General features: G+C 47.4%; 1 protein-coding gene across 2 annotated transcripts in view; it reads left to right on the top strand.

Moving 5' to 3' along the window:
- LOC124698915 overlaps positions 1 to 15,776 on the top strand; it is a 33,087-nt gene extending 17,311 nt beyond the window's left edge. The window contains exons 4-5 of one of the 2 annotated variants that reach the window (XM_047231314.1): positions 12,727 to 15,161; positions 15,278 to 15,776. In XM_047231314.1, coding sequence (XP_047087270.1) covers positions 12,727 to 15,161; positions 15,278 to 15,281 — 2,439 coding nt within the window. In that variant the 3' untranslated portion in view covers positions 15,282 to 15,776. Of the gene's footprint in view, positions 1 to 12,141; positions 15,162 to 15,277 lie in introns of both variants that reach the window. The other variant, XM_047231309.1, reaches the window with a different exon arrangement.
- The last annotated feature ends 1,585 nt before the right edge of the window (positions 15,777 to 17,361 follow it).

Here is a 17,361-nt window from a genome sequence, read left to right as displayed (position 1 = left end):
TTTTGACAACCTCGACAAATTCTGCCTCAAGCTGAACCCGACGAAGTGTTCTTTTGGCGTCCCAGCAGGAGAACTTCTGGGGTTTCTAGTTTCAGCAAGAGGGATTGAAGCAAATCCCGACAAAATACAAGCCATAGTAACAATGAGGAAGCCAACGAAGTTGAAGGAAATACGAGCAGCTAACCGGGCGAGTCGCAGCTTTGAGCAGATTCGTCGCCAGGTTAGGAGAAAAAGCGTTACCATTTTATGCGCTGATAAAACAAGGAGACAAATTCCAGTGGAACGAAGAAGCCGATAGAGCTTTCGAGGATCTGAAGCGAAAAATCTCGACACCACCAATCCCGGTAGCTCCAAAGGAAAAGGAACCTCTCCTATTGTATATTGCAGCTACACCCCAAGTGGTTAGCACGGTGTTAGTTGTCGAAAGAGAAGAAGAAGGGAAAATCCATGGAGTGCAGCGACCAGTATACTTCGTGAGCGAAGTCTTGTCGCCCTCAAAACAAAGGTACCCTCAGTACCAAAAGCTAGCATATGGAGTGTTCACGACAGCACGAAAATTGCGTCACTATTTTTCGGCACACCCGATCATAGTGGTCAATGAAGCTCCTTTGTCAAACATACTCGAACAACCCGTAAGCCACGGGTCGTGTCTCCCTTTGGGGAATAGAACTTTCCCTCGGGACATCACGTACGAAAAAGAAAAGCAATAAAGTCGCAAATACTACCGGACTTCATCGCAGAGTGGATGGAGTTGCAAAATACAGGACCCCCGATTTATCGAGAACCCGGACTATGAACTTCGATGGGTCCAAGAGGCTAGAAGGGGCTGGCGCAGAGTAGTACTCATATCACCCGAAGGCGACAAGTTGAAGTACATCCTTCGGATGACGTTCCCTAACGCATCTAACAATGAAGCGGAATATGAGGCTCTCATACACGGGATGAAGATGGCGAAAGCCTGCGGAGCAACTCGACTAAAAATCTTTGGCGACTCACAGCTTGGTAGCTCAGCAAGTTATGAACCAATGTGACGCAGATCAATGATAGCATGATGGCATACAAGGAGGTGTACAATGAGCTCGAGAAATTGTTCGATGGATGCGAAGTAAATCATATTAGCAGATTGAGCAACGACGAAGCCGACGTTCTTGCAAACATCGGGTCGCAGTGCCTTGCAGTCCCACCAGGTGTATTTTGGGAAGAGATAACAGAGAGATCCACTGAGACGACAAAATCAAAAAAGAAGGAGAAGAAACCCTCGGGGGCTATCAAGGAGAAGCAAGAGGAAGAAGAAGAAGAGCAAGACCTGGTCCTAGTAATACAGATACCATGGATGCAGCCATACATATCATATATCCTCAGGAAAGAAATACCCGATGATCCAGTTGAGGCAAGGCGAGTAATTCGACGCTCCAAAGCTTTCACGGTGGTTAAGGGAGAATTATATAAGCGAAGTATTTCAGGCGTCTTGCAAAGGTGCGTTACACCCGAAGAAGGAAGAATAATTCTAAAGGACGTACATGAAGGAATATGTGGCCACCACGCAAGTAGTCGAGCTATCGCAGCCAAGGTTTTTCGGGCAGGATTCTACGGGTTGACAGCAATAGAGGACGCTAAGGACATAGTACGAACTTGCGACGCGTGTCAAAGGTTTGCCGCAAAACCTCACTCTCCAGACAGCAGAGCTAGCACCAATACCTTTGTCATGGCCCTTTGCACAATGGGGACTCGACATGGTAGGCAAGTTACACAAATCGTCGCCAGGAGGAAAGGAATACATGCTAGTAGCTGTCGACAAATTCACAAAGTGGATAGAAGCGAAGCCGATAAATTCACCAGACGGAGCATCTGCAGTAAAATTCATAAAAGACCTCGTCTTCAGATTTGGAGTGCCCCACAGCATCGTCACAGACAACGGCAGCAACTTCACGTCCAATGAATTCAAAGACTATTGCGAAGAGGTGGGTATCAAGCTGAACTTTGCATCAGTTGCACATCCTCAAACCAATGGGCAAGTCGAGAAAGCCAATGGCATCATCCGCAATGGCATCAAGAAGCGCTTGTTAGGACCACTAGAAAAAGCTCGACATACCTGGCCTGAAGAACTACCAAGTGTGTTGTGGAGCATCCGAACAACTCCAAATACAGCGACACAGAAACTCCGTTTTTCTCGGTACATGGAGCGAAGCAGTATTGCCAATCGAGATAGAGCACAACTCTCCACGTGTCGCGGAGTATGACGAAGAAACGTCGAGAAAAGCGCTAGAAGATGATGTGGACGCACTTGATGAAGCTCGAGATGAAGTATTGTCTCGAGTAACCAAATATCAACAGGACTTGAAGAATTACCACAGCCGACGTTTGCGGCCAAGATCTTTTCAGGTGGGCGACCTAGTTCTTCGGCTCACGCAAAAAAGTCATGAAAAACTCGAGTCACCATGGCTCGGCCCTTACATCGTCACGGAAGTAATCGGAGGAGGAGCATACAGGATAAAGGACAAGAAGACAGGGGTGGAGGAGCCAAACCCCCGGAACGTGGCGCAACTCGAGCGGTTCTACGCCTAGAGTCGAAATATAGTCCTTGTAAAACTTCAATGTACTGAAACGCCCGCGAGTTTTCAGACGCACTCTTTTCCTTTTTCGGGGCACCGAGTGGGGCCGGAGAAGGTTTTTAATGAGGCGGGCTCGCGGTGCTGCAATATAATAAAGATAGTGGCTATATCACCTTTTTCTTTATCAACGTGACCAAAGTCATCGCTCCGACGAATTTCAATATAGTTCATCGATAAAGAAGAAAAAAACCTTGCCTTGGTATTCAAATACCTCGTGAGTCAATAAAAATACAAAATAGTACTCAGTAAAAGCTCGGGGGCTCATATTTGCCTTCAATATATAAATGCCTTGGTCCACAACCTCGCAAATATACAAATATAGTAAAAAGTCACCGAAACACTCGGGGCTAGACAAACATAGAAATATAATGGTTGCTTTACAATATAGTCATGGACTACAAAGAAGAAATTTCTACAAGAAGAAAATAATTAGTCTTGATTCAGTATGTCATCAAGAGTAACTCTGTTCTCTTCAGGAGCAGCACCAAGAAAATCGGCATAATGGCCATCGGCAAAAAAGTCGGCATCCATCCGAAGAAGGTCCTCAATCATTTCTTCGGCTATAGGTGTAACCTTCGTGTTAATCCTATCAACACCAACTCTCCGACGTTTTACCTTTTGATGAACCCTCTCGACAACTTGGGCAAGGTCAAGCTTCGAGTGGCAGATCTGGAGCATGATAAGAGCAAATCTGGCACCAGCTACCAGTTGTGCTTTGACAAAATCGTGGATACTGCGAGCATCCTTGAACCTTTCCATCAATTCAGGAAGAGTTTTTGGTTGGACATTCCGAGGAAACATGGAGTTGTAAACCATGGATAAGGTTTTGGTACAGAAGTGAAGGAAATCACGGGTTTGAGAGGTACGATCCTGAAATCTGGTAATTTGGCGAGTCCTCTCCGGAGTGGCCCAAAACAAAGAACCATGGTCCAAGGAAAGATTGACAAGGAGGTTTGTCCTAGTGTTTACCCTCTCTTCCTCGGCAAGCAAGCATCAATAAAGGCACCTATCAACACAACGAAGGGACAACCTTTAGGAGACAATAGCATGAAGATGAAAGATATCACAAGACGAGACAAACATACCCGACATATCCGCACCGGCTTCATTCATTAACTCGAGCATGAAATTTTCTCGAGTGACCGCTTTTTCAGCTTCGTAAACAGCAATCTCCTTAGCAGCCACAGCCTCGCGGACTTGCTGAAGGGCAACTTTTTCGGCTTCAGATGATTTACGAGACTGCTCCATCATCACAAGTGTTTGCTTTTTCGCATACTGAAGTTGTTGTCGAAGATCATTCAATTCTTGCGACAAGGTATCATCGACAGGTGCAGCATCAGTAACAGTTTTCTCCGCGCGGGAAGAAGGCGAAGCATTGGAAGGAGTAGGAATTGGAGTATAGTTATCAAATATCAACTGAAATTTAAACAGAACAACATCAAAAAACAGGCAAAGATAGAGTTCTTCATTAATCTCTTGGGAATAATTACAAGGGCACTACAAGTGGAGCTAAGGAAATACGTGTCGCCAAAAGACTACTTTGGCGACAAGAGCAAAAGAAGCAAAAGAAAAACAGAGGCATGCAACTAGACCTCCGGCCTTGACGAACTAGGAGTCGACGTTGGCTTGATCCCGAGATACGCCAAGATTTTCTTCGTATTGGGCTTGGCCGCCTTCATCGTTGACTTCCACCTCGATCGTTCTATCTGATCGGTGTCGCCAACCTTCGTCCAGTCGAGAGTCTGCTGACTATCAGCAACCAGAGCAACAGTATTTTCAACAGCCACCTTCATATTCTCATGGCGCATCTTCAGCCCAAGATCTTCTGATGTATTGAAAAGCTTGGCAAGGTCAAGGAAAGTCGAAGGTTCCTCTTTCTTCGGGAAGAAGTAGGGGAACAACGCCGACAAAGCCCCACTAGCATTGGCCACGCCTTCACGAATTTCGCGTCCATGGAGCTCCAAAAGAGAAAGTGCGTCAAGGAGAGGGTCATTGACGGGATTCTCCAGATCATAATCTTGGCCTGTTTGGGCTGACACACGAGACAACATATTAGTCGAAAATCAAGACACAGGAAATGCAACAAAATAGAAGAAATTGAGGATATTACTCAGCCGTACGTCGACATTGCGACTTCAAACGCTTGATAACTCCTTGCTCACGTGCAGCCTGTGCAGTTTTCTGCTCGTGTAAGGCAGATTCAGCATCTTTGAGCCTTTGCTGCAATTCTTCGACACTAGCGGCCTTTGCTTTAGCATCATCAGCTTCAGCTCTAGCTTCGCTAGCGGCAAGCTCAGCCTTCTTACGAGCCGTCTCACTTTGCTCGAGTTTTCGAGCAAGTGTCTCGGCACGTTGGTTAGCCTCCGCAAGTTTTTCTGTTGAGAAAGGAAAAGGAAGAGAAGAAAGATCAAAAATAGCGACAAGCAGCAGGAGTAAAAAACCAAGGAAAAACAGCAAGTATAAAAGTCGTTACCTTCGGCTCTGCTGGCATACTCGCGGTACCCAATAAATTGGGACCCGATGCGGATAAGATCCTTGATCATAGGCTGTCAAAGAAGAAGGAAAGAAGGGGAAAAATTTCGGCATTACACAAAGTAGGGGTCTACAAAAGCAAAATAGAGGAAATATAGATCTCGATAAACTTACATCATCCAAGAGCTGCGAGGAAGAGCTGCCCAATTGAGGAGGAGGCTCAACGATCATTTCAACCCTTGCCCTTTTTGGCGAAGGGACAAGGGGGCTTGACGGTGGAGTAGTGGTGACGACGTTTTGTTGAGGAGGCGATGTTTCATCTCCTTCAACTAGCGTGTCTGAAACAAGTACAGTACGTGACGTGCTTGTCCGAGGAGCCACGTCAGTGACTGGTACTTCTTCTTCCTCATCACTAGTGAACAAAAAAGTCGACAGTATAAAAAGCAAGACAATATAAATATTTCGAGTACAAAAAAAAGGGGGGGAGAGATAAAATCGACTTACGAGCTGATGAGGGATTCAACATAAGGATCGTAAGCTGACCTCGGATGAGAAGGAACAACTTCTTCAGCCTTAGAAATGCCAGAATCCTCGGCATCAGTCCTTTTCCTTTTGTTCTTGGGAGAGACAGCAGGAGGAAGGGACTCAGTTGATTCACTGGCCTCAGATTCAATTTCTTTCTCATGGGAAGCCGCAGATTTGTGAGAACCCGCGACTTCACTTTCAGGAACAGAAGAGCCCTGAGTATCGTCGGCAACGATGGTCATTTCTTCGACCTCTCCACCCTCAGGAAGAGGAGGAAGGGAAGTTATACTAGGATGGTCCTGAAAAAATAGAAACCAAAGAAAAAGTAAAGAGATGACAATACAATGAGATGCGAGAAAAAAGGCGCAACAAGATAAAAATGCGGAAAGACAAAATACCTTGGGGAGTGGATTGGTGGAGCTGTATGGTTCCACGCGACAAGAAGAAGGAACTGGATCTTTGCCCGGGCGAGAAAGTCTTCGAACCAACTTCTCCAAGTCCTTGGTGGAAAGGTCACCGGAGATTCTGTTGGCGTCATTTTTACCAGAGTACGTCCAAAGGGGATTTTTGCGAGCCTGAAGAGGCTGCACTCTAATCCTAAGGAAGTAGGCAGTGATTTGAACACCAGATAGTTCCTTGCCTCGAGTATTTTGAAGCTGACGAATGCGAGACATGAGCGCCTCTGTCGCCTTTTTCTCTTCTTCAGAAGCTTCGGCATCCCAGGAGCGACGGCGCTGAATTTTGGCATTCCCGTCGAAGGGAATTATGTTGTGCTCAACGGAGTTGGCGCTTTCTTCGTGAATGTAAAGCCACCTCTTGCGCCATCCTTGGACAGAATCGTGAAATTTGACGTCGAAATAATCGACATCGAGTACGAACACAGATAACAACGCCACCTATGTTATAAGTGACGTTGTGGGAGCCATTGCGGCGGATGCGAAGATGCGTTTCCAAAGAGCCCAATTAGGAGCGACTCCAAGAAAGCATTCGCAAAGGGTGATAAAAATAGAAATGTGAAGGATGGAATTGGGGGTCGGATGATGCAATTGAATCCCATAAACGAAAAGAAGGCCGCGGAGGAAATCATGAATTGGAGGCGAAAGGCCGCGGATCAGATGGTCAACAAAACTAACCCGATACTCCATTGGAGGCTTGGGATAGCTTTCTTCACTGGGAAAGCGGATGGCGCCTTCCTTCTTCATCAGGCCAAGCCTTTTCATCAGGTTGGCGTCTTGATTGGAGATTTTGGATCTCTCCCATTCAAGATCTTCAGCGGCCATCGCGGACTCTGGAGTGCTGTGGCGAGTCAAACGCGCACGCGGTGGCATCCACGGCAGCGGATTGAGCAATGTATGCGAGAGCGGAAAAATCAGAGAGACTTGGGTGCAAAGGAAGTTTTGCGAAGAGGAACAGGTGAGCGGCGCAAGCAAGGGGATGAACGGAGGTTGAAGACAGGTTTATATAAGAATTGGGTGAAGCAGTGTGCCGTTGGATGAGGAAATCGTGTGGTGAGAATAGATCTTCTAGACACAAGGGCAAAAAAGTATTTTTACTGGGATAGGCGTTACAGTACGTGCGCCGTAAAAGCGGAGGACGTGTGTCCCCCACTTGCACGACGTGTCAGCATGGTGGAAACCATGGACCCACAAAACAGAAAAATCTCGGCAATAGATGGAGTTGAAGAAAATTCGACAAGGGAAAATATGTCGACAAGAGAAAGGAGAATGGCGACAGGATAAGTTATTAGAATGCATCGGGAGCCTTTGGTCAGAAACAAGTTTTTGCCCAAATGCTCGGGGGCTACTTCGAAAAAAGTAAAATTTCGACAATGGCAAATATAGAAAATGTTGAGCCTACAGTCAAGCACAAGTTCTTGGCTGTAGCCTCGGGGGCTACTCCCATCAGGAGCGTTGTTCGCGCACCCGACAAAAAAAAAAAAAAAAAAAAAATAGAGGAAAAAGAAAGAGAGAAGAAGAAGGAGGAAAGAATATCAGGAGATAATGGCAATATAGCGACAAGATGGACTAAAATGTTGAGCCTACAACCAAGCACAAGTTCTTGGCTGTAGCCTCGGGGGCTACTCCCATCGGGAACGCTGTTCGCGTGCCCGATGAAGTTCACAAAGGAAAAATAAAACAGCAAGAAAGTATATTTCGAGTTATAATTAACTCTACATATACTCCCATCGGGAGAGCAATATAAGTCATATTTGACTCGATAAAATGTGCCATTCCAACAGCCGGAAAAGCACTCGACAATATATTCTCGAACGCCGAAGTTGCGATCAATTTCTGAATGCCGCAAAATTGCGAAGGTAAGACCCCGGACCTATTCTCGCTGGGCGTGGCATCGCCAAAGACTGCGCTCTGCTACTTTTATCCGTATCAACAGATACGAAGAAAAATCCTAACGGACGCGTTAGGTACTCGATAAATTTGACTGGGACTCGACAGAATGGTAAGACCTTAAGCGGCGCCTGTCGAAGTTTACACCAGTATCCCGAAATCATGTCCAGGGACGTGATTTTGAAGTAGGTTTTTGCGGATTGCCACTAGAGCAGTTAACTAGTACCTGATCCGTCAGATGAACTAGCCCCAACTACCAATATCCCTGTACAATATAGAATTTTATGAGAAAAGGTATGAAAGTTAGAGCTTTCGAGTAAAAATAAACAGTGGAGATTTTCCCTGATTCTATGATTCAAGCAAAATCTCGGGGGCTACTGACATAGGCATCCCAAATGGGCCTGCCTAATATAGTACCCGGGGTTTATTGAAGGCCCACTACCCGAAGAATAAGAAGACTCGAGAGCCCAAGATGTATTTAAGGAAAAGATAGAGTTGTAATAGGAAGTGTTATTTGTAATCTGGCGGGATGAGTTAGAAACCATCCCGGACTCTGTAATCCTTGTATAGCACGAATCCCTCGGCTCCACCTATATAAAGGGGGGGTCGAGGGACGAGAAGATCATCGAATCATTGTCTACAAACCCTAGTTTTCATATTCGTCGAGCACTTTTCGGCTGAAACCTTCGAGATCTACTTGCCCTCTACTTCTAACTAAACCCTAGCCTACAATCCATAGGCATTGACAAATTAATCCCTTGTCAGTCATGGACGCCGCCTGGCTGCGCGCGCATGGACCAACTGGCAACGCACGTGGACCAACACGCACGTGGCAGAAGGCTGACCGGCGGCGCGCGCAGCAACTCTGGCCATCAATGTCTGCCGCTGACCGCTGCGACGCCGTCTGGCCTTCTACGCCAGCATTGATGGCCCGGGGTTCTTATACCGGCGCCCCTGCACCGGTCTCGCCCACAGCACCGCCACTTCTCCAGCGCCGAAATAGTACCCGCCGCCACTGCCGAGATACAGCATGCCGACACCGCCACCGTCGCCACCTCCATTGCCAGAGGAGATGTCGAAGCTCCTAGCATGGCTGAAAAAGGTGGCGAACGACCGCGAGGCGGGCTCGTCCTCGAGCGTCCACCGCCACTAGCCGTCCCCTCCGGCACCTCCTCCGCTCGCCCGCAACCTGCCGCGTGCGACAGACTACGTCGGGCCACAAGCCGGTGCGGTGGTGGCGCTTGTCCCGTCGCGCCGTCGGCGGGAGCAAACCCACCGGTACGTCCCGCTGGCGGACGGCCAGCAGCGGCGGGTCTGATCCGGTACCCGGACGCCTCCCTGCCCGACGGTTGGTACCTCAACCGCGCCAGGGTGTCGGTGCCACCCGCACCAACCGACGGGCCAGCGCTGGAAGCGGATATGCGGTGCTGCATCAACCGCCTGCCGAAGGCGCTCCGCCACGACCGCGCCTACTACAGGGAGGACTTCTGGTGTGCCTTCCTCGTGTGGCAGCACGAGGCGCGCTGCGCAATAGTCGATGTGCGCGACTTCCAGCTGGGCGAGGACTACGGCGACCTCGCCACGGCCACGGACGACGATGATGAAGACGAGGAAGAGAAGGAGGAGGCGCCTCCCGCGAAGGCTCTCGTGCCGGACGGCTACGACGAGGCCACGACCATCGTGCGGGCCCACAAAGAGTCGAAGGCGGAGGAGGAGGCCAAGTGGGCCTAGGAGGGGTTGGACGACGTCGTCTAGCTCAGCGCGCTGGTGGTGGAGCACACCGCCGTGCTGCCCGTCGCCTCCACCACTGCCGCCGCCGCTGGTCGTGTGGGAGGGCAACTGGTACCACTGCCACCATAGCAGGTGCCACCGGTGTGGCCGCAACAGGGGCCACCGGCTTGGCAGCCCCAAACGCCACCGGCCTACCCGGAATACCCTGCGTGGGTGCAACAGGGGTCATGGACAGTGCCGACGGTCATCAACCTGACCCAGGACGAGGACGAGCAGTAGGCGGTGGCGACGCCGGCGTAGGGAGGGCCAGCCGTAGTTAATTAGGGTTAATTCCCCCCCCCCCCTTTTATTTTCTACGTACATTACCTTTGAATGAATGAAATATTTTGGAAATTTCCTCGCTTTTGAAATTTGAATGTACTTTAAATTTTTGTCCACCACGCGCATCAGAGCCACTGGCCCCTTTTTTAAAGAATATATAGAATAGCGACCTGGCGCATGGCAGGGTTGCACGACTGGTATGCGCACCAGCCACGTGCACCACGGGTAGGGGACTACCAGTGGCGTGATAGCAGTCACGCATGGCCATGCGCCATGGGTAGTACAAGCTGGTGCGCCACCGGTAAAGGTTTCCCTACTAGTGAGTCTTCTTTAAGTTTATCGTTGCCCTGAAAATGACGCAACATGGCATGCAGGTTGACCATATCATCGTGGCCATCAACTTCTTCACCATCAGGTTCTTGCACGTCATCTTCCATCTCATTATCAGGGTCTGCTCAGCATCCGCCATCTCATTATCTGAGTTTGACATTGCCATCTTATTGTTAAGCTTCATGCACTAGCCACTTGAACCAAAAGTCCGAACTGATGGAAAGGACTAGGCAATCTACTTATACACTTCACAACACCCCCACTCGCGTGTGACGGGAGAAGAGAAAGTCAACACGTGAAAGAAGAAGAGCACACCGAAACAGGGCATCAGCGGTGGCTAAAGAGGGGGGCAACAGCAATTTTTAGGCTTAATTGCGAAAACCATGTGAAAGCCAGGATTTGAACTCGAGACCTGGGCTCTGATACCATGTTAAGCTTCATGCACTAGCCACTTGAACCAAAAATCCGAACTGATGGAAAGGGCTAGGCAATCTACTTATACACTTCACAACACTTATTACCATAGCTACCTTGGCTCTCTTTAGTCGAGGCAGGTACTTCGCAGTGTTTGGTCCAACAACTGTATTCATTCATGAATCCCTGTTGAATCAAGTGTCCCTCGATCTCACGTATGCTATCCCAAGGCCTGTAATTCTGGCAATCACGACACGGATAACTGATAAACTTATCCTTGTTCGTCTTCATATGTATGAGAGCTGCTCTCTTGAAACCACTAAGGCCGAGGCGGTACGCTGGGCTTGTAGGTCTCTCGGTTATCCATTCTCGATTCATCTACACTTATAAGGATTTATATCAGCTATGTGTAAACTACTACTTCACAAATCGAGTAACTAAAGCATACCTCTGCTTCGTCCTCTGCACTGACGACTGATCTGCCGCAACGCGTCAACTAGGCACAGCCCTCTGGCGCACCGCCACACCTACACACTGCCTTCCGCCACACCATCACACCTAGGCAAAACCCTCTCCGCCGCACCCCCACACCTAGCCACACCCCTCTCTGCAGCATTGCCCCTACATGCGAACATGCAGAAACCCACAGGCTGTTGGAACAGCAGTAGCCGCCCGCCGGCTCTTGGCACAGCAGCAGCCCCCCGCCAGATATCGTCAAACCTCAAAACGCCACCAATGCCACCGCTGCTCTAACGAGTGAAATGATGCTCTGTGAATCGTAAAAAAGCATGATGGATGGTCGGGCATGCAAGTATTAACGAGTGATGAATCACAAACAATAAATTTAAGACAAAACGTCTGTGTTTGCGTAAAATATCGCAAATGGCAAATAATAGGCTCTCATATTCGAAAGTACGCACATGATTAGGCGCTCCCAAATGGTGTGTAACAGAGAAAAGTTCGTCGACATTTTGATAACGCGAAAGCGTGTGCAAAGATAGCATATGGTCCCCACACTTGGAACCGTTTGCCATGTTCTCGCTTTGCGGGCCTGCAGAGACTAGAGGATTCACTTGGAACCCCCATGACACACAAACGGTCTTTTTTGGGTGTCAGCATTCTGCCACACAGCACACGTAAGAGACCTTCTGTGTGTCATGGGAGGCCTTAGAACCAGATCTGTACTACTGTAGATTCGCTGAGCTGGAGGCCGATCCCTTCCTGTTGGGGATTAAACGAATGAGGCCTAAATGGGGTAAATGGGGGGGGGGGGGGGGATGTCTGTTCAATGGGGGCAACTTTTGCCACGAATGGACAATTAGAGGGTACAAAAGGAATTCACTCAATTATTTATATGCAGACTAGCTACTAACTAAAATTAATTGATACAGATTGTAAGGGATTTTGATGATGCTGTCAAGAAAGTTTTTGATCTTTTGCGGGCAAGCGATGATGCTACAGAAGGAAAAACTAAAGCATTCATCTTTTGTGGCTGGAATTTTGAGAGTGTAGGTGCATGTGCTATTTTTAGAGCTGTAGCCAAACTCCTAAAATCCACAATATGTGATGATTCTGACATGAGAAAGCATTTTGGCAAAATTTTCCATGTGGACTGCTCCGCGTGGAAAAATAAAAGGACCATGCAGAGGGCAATCGCGGAGGAGTTAAACCTTTGCCATGTAATGCCCATATTTGATAAGCAGGATGAAGATGATGATTTCAAAGGGGTGGAAGACAGCTCTAGAGAAGAGATATCACGTATCGGGCATTTGATTAATGAGTCTTTAAGAAATAAGAAATTTCTGATGATTTTTCATTATGGAGGAGTCGGAGATATTGATCTAGCAGGGTTTGGCATTCCTGTTTTTGGCGAAGGAAAATTGTTATGCACCAATGATAGAAGATTTCAGGTCAAAAGGACAGGGAAAGAACGGATGTTAATACCAAGTTTTGCTAATATTTATATCTATCTGCAGCTTGAGGGTCCGTTCGATATGTCTCTGCGTCGTGCATTGCACGAAGAAACTGTGGGGGTGATTGATGACATCGGCATGGAGGGCATCAACCTAGCAATAGTTTTGGATTGCTTCTTCTACTCATTAATCCTGACAGCACAACTACCTGAAAACTCTATTGGTGTTGACAATGGTTGGGCTACTCATGCTTGCAACTACTGGATATGTGATGGAATCCTTGGAAAGGAAAGAGCTTGGGAGATTGGCAATGCATTGTATCGAGTGATGACGCCATTGGGGTATTTTTCAGATGAAGCAAGACGTTTGTTGTATGATCTATTCATACAAGAAACGGAACAAAATGTTTGTTGGTGGTATCCAGTCATCTCCAACAAACTAGGAGCAAAAAATATTTGTAATGTTCCTGATTATGCAACATCATATTTCCTAACATTCCAGGGAGATAATCGAGTATATGTTCATAATGATTTGTTTGAACTAGCCAGCAGAAACCTCCATGTGCTAAAGCTCTGCAACTGCAGATTTGATTTTGCATCCCCTCCTTTCCAGTCCTGCCACAACCTAAGATTCCTCTGGCTTGACAATTGTGCAAACACGGAGAAGGAGAAAAGTGGAGTGCCAATTTTTTCGAACCTGCTGGTGTTTGACTTACGTTTCACAGATTATGTTATGTTGCCTCATATGGTTGAACTGATGACCAATCTCAGGGAGCTAAATACGAAGGGAATCTCATGGAAGACAATGAGTCATGCTTGGAAAAGGCTACAAAAACTTCACAAGCTCCGGGTAACCGAGTCTTCAGATGTGGTCACAGTGGACAGTTGCTCTTCCATAGATATCCTGAATTTGGAACTCCTTGACATGTCTGGCAACACTCACATGGAGTCATTGCCCACGTTAGTATCATCCGCGAGAAGCCTCAAGATGCTTGTTCTTGATGGTTGTTCCAGCTTGCAGAACGTTGTACTGGAAGGAGTTCCACTGCTCGAAAGTTTCAGCTTTGATGGTTATGGCCCAGTAAAGAATTGGATTCATTCCATACAGCTGCCACAAAAGGAATTACGCCTGAAGTCTCCTATAGCTCCTGTTGAAATAGTCCAGGTGACTAAGATCTCCCTACAGGGCTGTGGTCGATTGCAAAACATATTTTTGCGTGCTTTGCCCAATCTGGAGGAACTAGACCTCTCTGGCACAGCCATTAAAATGCTTACCTTCCCTGAAATGTATGTCCTGAATCTCAAGAAGCTATTCCTAATGGGTTGTGAGCAGCTCCGTAGTCTGGACTGGGATTATGGAACACATGCCTTGGAAGTGCTACAGGTAGACACGCAGAAGGAGGCTAGATCAGTGGTCTGCTGTGGAGAACAGGGATCCTTTGGCCTTCAGGCATGTATTGCTTTTTCAGATGGAAGGTTTATTTGGTCGGCCATACAGGCACTCGTGTTCAGATTCGCAAGAGAGAAGAACTGCAAGGCGTACCTCCTTATATCTAGTATGAGCCACAGCCAAGCCAACATCACCGTAAGTGTCAAGGGGATTGGCTCTAACCAAGAGGGTTTGTTTCGAACAATTCCACTGTTACCTTACAATAATATTACCCTTACTGAAGATGTAGCATGCTTGTCCTTGGCGTGGAACCAACGACAGCTTCAAACATTGGATGTGCATATGGAGATTGGAGAAGGAAGCTATAATTTAGAGAGTATGCAGGACAATAAATATTTCAGAGACCTTGTGGGGCTTGTTCAATCATTGCATGTGCATGACAATTCCTCCATCACAGCTATCCCTCCAACAGATGTAGGAGATTGGTACGGGCTAGTATGGTGTCATGTTGAGAGGTGCCCCAGGCTACACTCTCTGTTTTCTTGTCGGCGTGGAAAACATCTTAGATTTGAACATATAAGGACATTTTCAGCTTCTGATCTCCTGGTGGCCTGTTGCATCTGGGCTAGAGGCGGTACTGTTGATTTCCAACAACTGCAGCACATATACTTGTACAATTGCCCCAGGCTGGTGTTCGTCCTCCCCATTTCCTTCACCTTGCCCAAACTGGAGACCCTCCAGATGGCATACTGCAGCAGCCTTCGACATGTTTTCCCATTGGATGACAAGTGCCCCGAGGAAATAGCATCTGGGGTCACATTCAAGAACCTAAAGCACATCAAGTTGTACCATCTTCACAATCTGGAGCAGATATGCGAAGCCAGACTGACTGCACCGGCGCTGCAGACGATCAGCCTCAGGGACTGTTGGGGTGTCAGGCGTCTGCCAGCTATTGCACCCCAGGGTCCCAAGCCGGTGGTGGACTGCGAGAAGGACTGGTGGAACAAGCTCGAGTGGGATGGCTTGGATGCCGGGCACGACCCGTCGCTCTTCGAAACGCGCCACTCGGCCTACTACAAGAAGACCCTCCCAAGGGTCTCGTTTCTAAGGTCCGGTGCACATCAACTTCTTATATGCATTTACGTCGATACAGAAGGTGGCATAAGTTTTCTATATATCTAAGTATAAGTAGTAATATTTTCGCTTTCCATTATTCTTTTGTCAGGTGATCTGTCGTGTGCGAGGGGGTTGGCTTACGTGAAGCATCAGTATAGGTTGCTGTTACAAGCCCTGATGTCACAGCTCCTAGGTTGGCTTACGTGAAGCATCAGTATAGGTTGTTGTTACAAGGCCTGATGTCACAACTCCGGGGTTGTTTCCAACTGCTGCTACTTGCACGGCATAGGCGAATGGTGTGTGTTTTCACCAAGATAAGTGATCTTGGTATGCGTTGATTGGTTTGTTGTGCTGGCTTCTGCCTGGAGTGCTACATCTTTCCGGCGCTTGGTGTGGTGTTCATAACCTAGCTGGGATGTATTGGTTTGATCGATTGTGTGTTTGTAATAAGAGGGGGGCGTACATATTTCTGCGACCCGGTGTGGTGTGCGATTAATGGACTGTGAATTCAGCTTGTGTTTGATTGATGAAACAAGGTGCATTATAGTTATGTGATTTTGTGCGAATTTTGAGTGGATAATATGTTGGCATTGTTGTCTATGTACTAATATGTTGAGCTCGCATGATGTTGTTTCAGTACTTTTTTTCGTCGCCTATCTCTATTAAACATATCACATAAGTTTGAAAACTTCTGTTTCTTGAGGAAGTGGATACTTACAATGAAAACTCCGTGTGAAACCATGTTTTTCTAAAGTTTTCAGAAAATCTAAATAAAACATGGAATGCTAAAAATCGATATTCTACAAAAAAAAGTGAAAGCTGATGTTCTTAAGAGACATGATACCTAGGTCTCAGAGAAACATTGGTTCTATTTACCTTTTGCAGCAACTGTACTGTTGCATACGGCCTGGGATGGATGTGCGTACATAGTTTCAACACGTAATGGAGCTTTTATTTACTTTGCAACATCGTTGTGTTTACTGAAACTTGCATAATTAGCATACTTACTAGTTTAAATACACTTACAGAGTGTAAAAGTTGATGATGATGGCGGACAAAAACGATCAACCCCATCCCAATTCCCACATTCTACAGACAACAACATCATTATTACTTTTTTTTATAATGGACTGGAAACATCATAACACTTGCCCAGATGCTGAAGAAAACTATGACACTGCCGCCAAACTGTCACCAATTTGGACACTGGTCAACATATATGTTGGGTGGAGGTGTTTTACAGCGATTACAGATAGGCAATTTTTACGGTACCCGGAGCTGGAGTACCAAGACAATCTGACCATCCGTGCTGGAGGTCCATTGTGTAATTTATGTTTCCGAAAGTGTTAAAAGGGGATTTGCTCCTCTATTCTGGAACGATAGCACTCCATCACGATAGAGGATCGATCGTCTCCGCTGTTGTGGAACGACACCACTCCATGTCTCCATCCCGATAGAGGTGGCGCTCCTGTGTTCTGCCATCGCGTGCTCTGTGATCGGCGCCACCGCCCGCTTTTGCAATCGCGTCCGCTGCGATCTGTGTCGCCGCCCGCTTCTGCCCTTGTTTCCCGTCTCGCGCCGCCGCCTCCGACGTCCTGGTCGAAGGTCCGTCCTTCCCCACAACGCGTGCGGCCGTCCGGATCGATCGTCTCTGCACTCGTCCTAATCAAGAATTTCCACTGCGGGGAAGCTCCGTCTTGGTTGCTCTCGCGTCGTGATCTGGTTCATACTTGCGCTGGCTAGTGGTAGTTGTACAAAACAAAACAGTAATCTGAAGTAAAAAGTACAGTAGTAGTTGGCTCGTTTCGGCCACCACCGCTGGCCTTCTAGCTAGCTTTGTTTCTCCCCTCTTTTGCTTGTTTGTTTCTTTGTTTCCAGCTTGACATATGAGTGTGATGATCTCCTCCTTTTAAGAGTTTACTGTTTAATTAGGTAGATTAATTTGATTGCTACTGTGCTTAATTAGGCATGGATAAAGGACATACTCCAATTTGATTTGATCTTGTCATGGGTACACTTTCGTTTATTTCATGAGCAAATGTACCATGTATCACTAGTGGAAAACAGGGCTTTCGTGGGGGCCTTTTGTCGCGGGCGCGCCTCGATCCGCGACAAATGGCCTGGCAACGTCGCCCTGAAGCCCTTTGGAGTGGTTCGAGCCTTTTGTCGCGCTCTTTTGTCGCGGGCCGTATA

Source organism: Lolium rigidum, chromosome 1 (genome assembly GCF_022539505.1).
Source record: "Lolium rigidum isolate FL_2022 chromosome 1, APGP_CSIRO_Lrig_0.1, whole genome shotgun sequence".
In the NCBI taxonomy this organism is placed as follows: domain Eukaryota; kingdom Viridiplantae; phylum Streptophyta; class Magnoliopsida; order Poales; family Poaceae; genus Lolium; species Lolium rigidum.
This window is presented reverse-complemented; position numbering and strand designations above follow the sequence as displayed.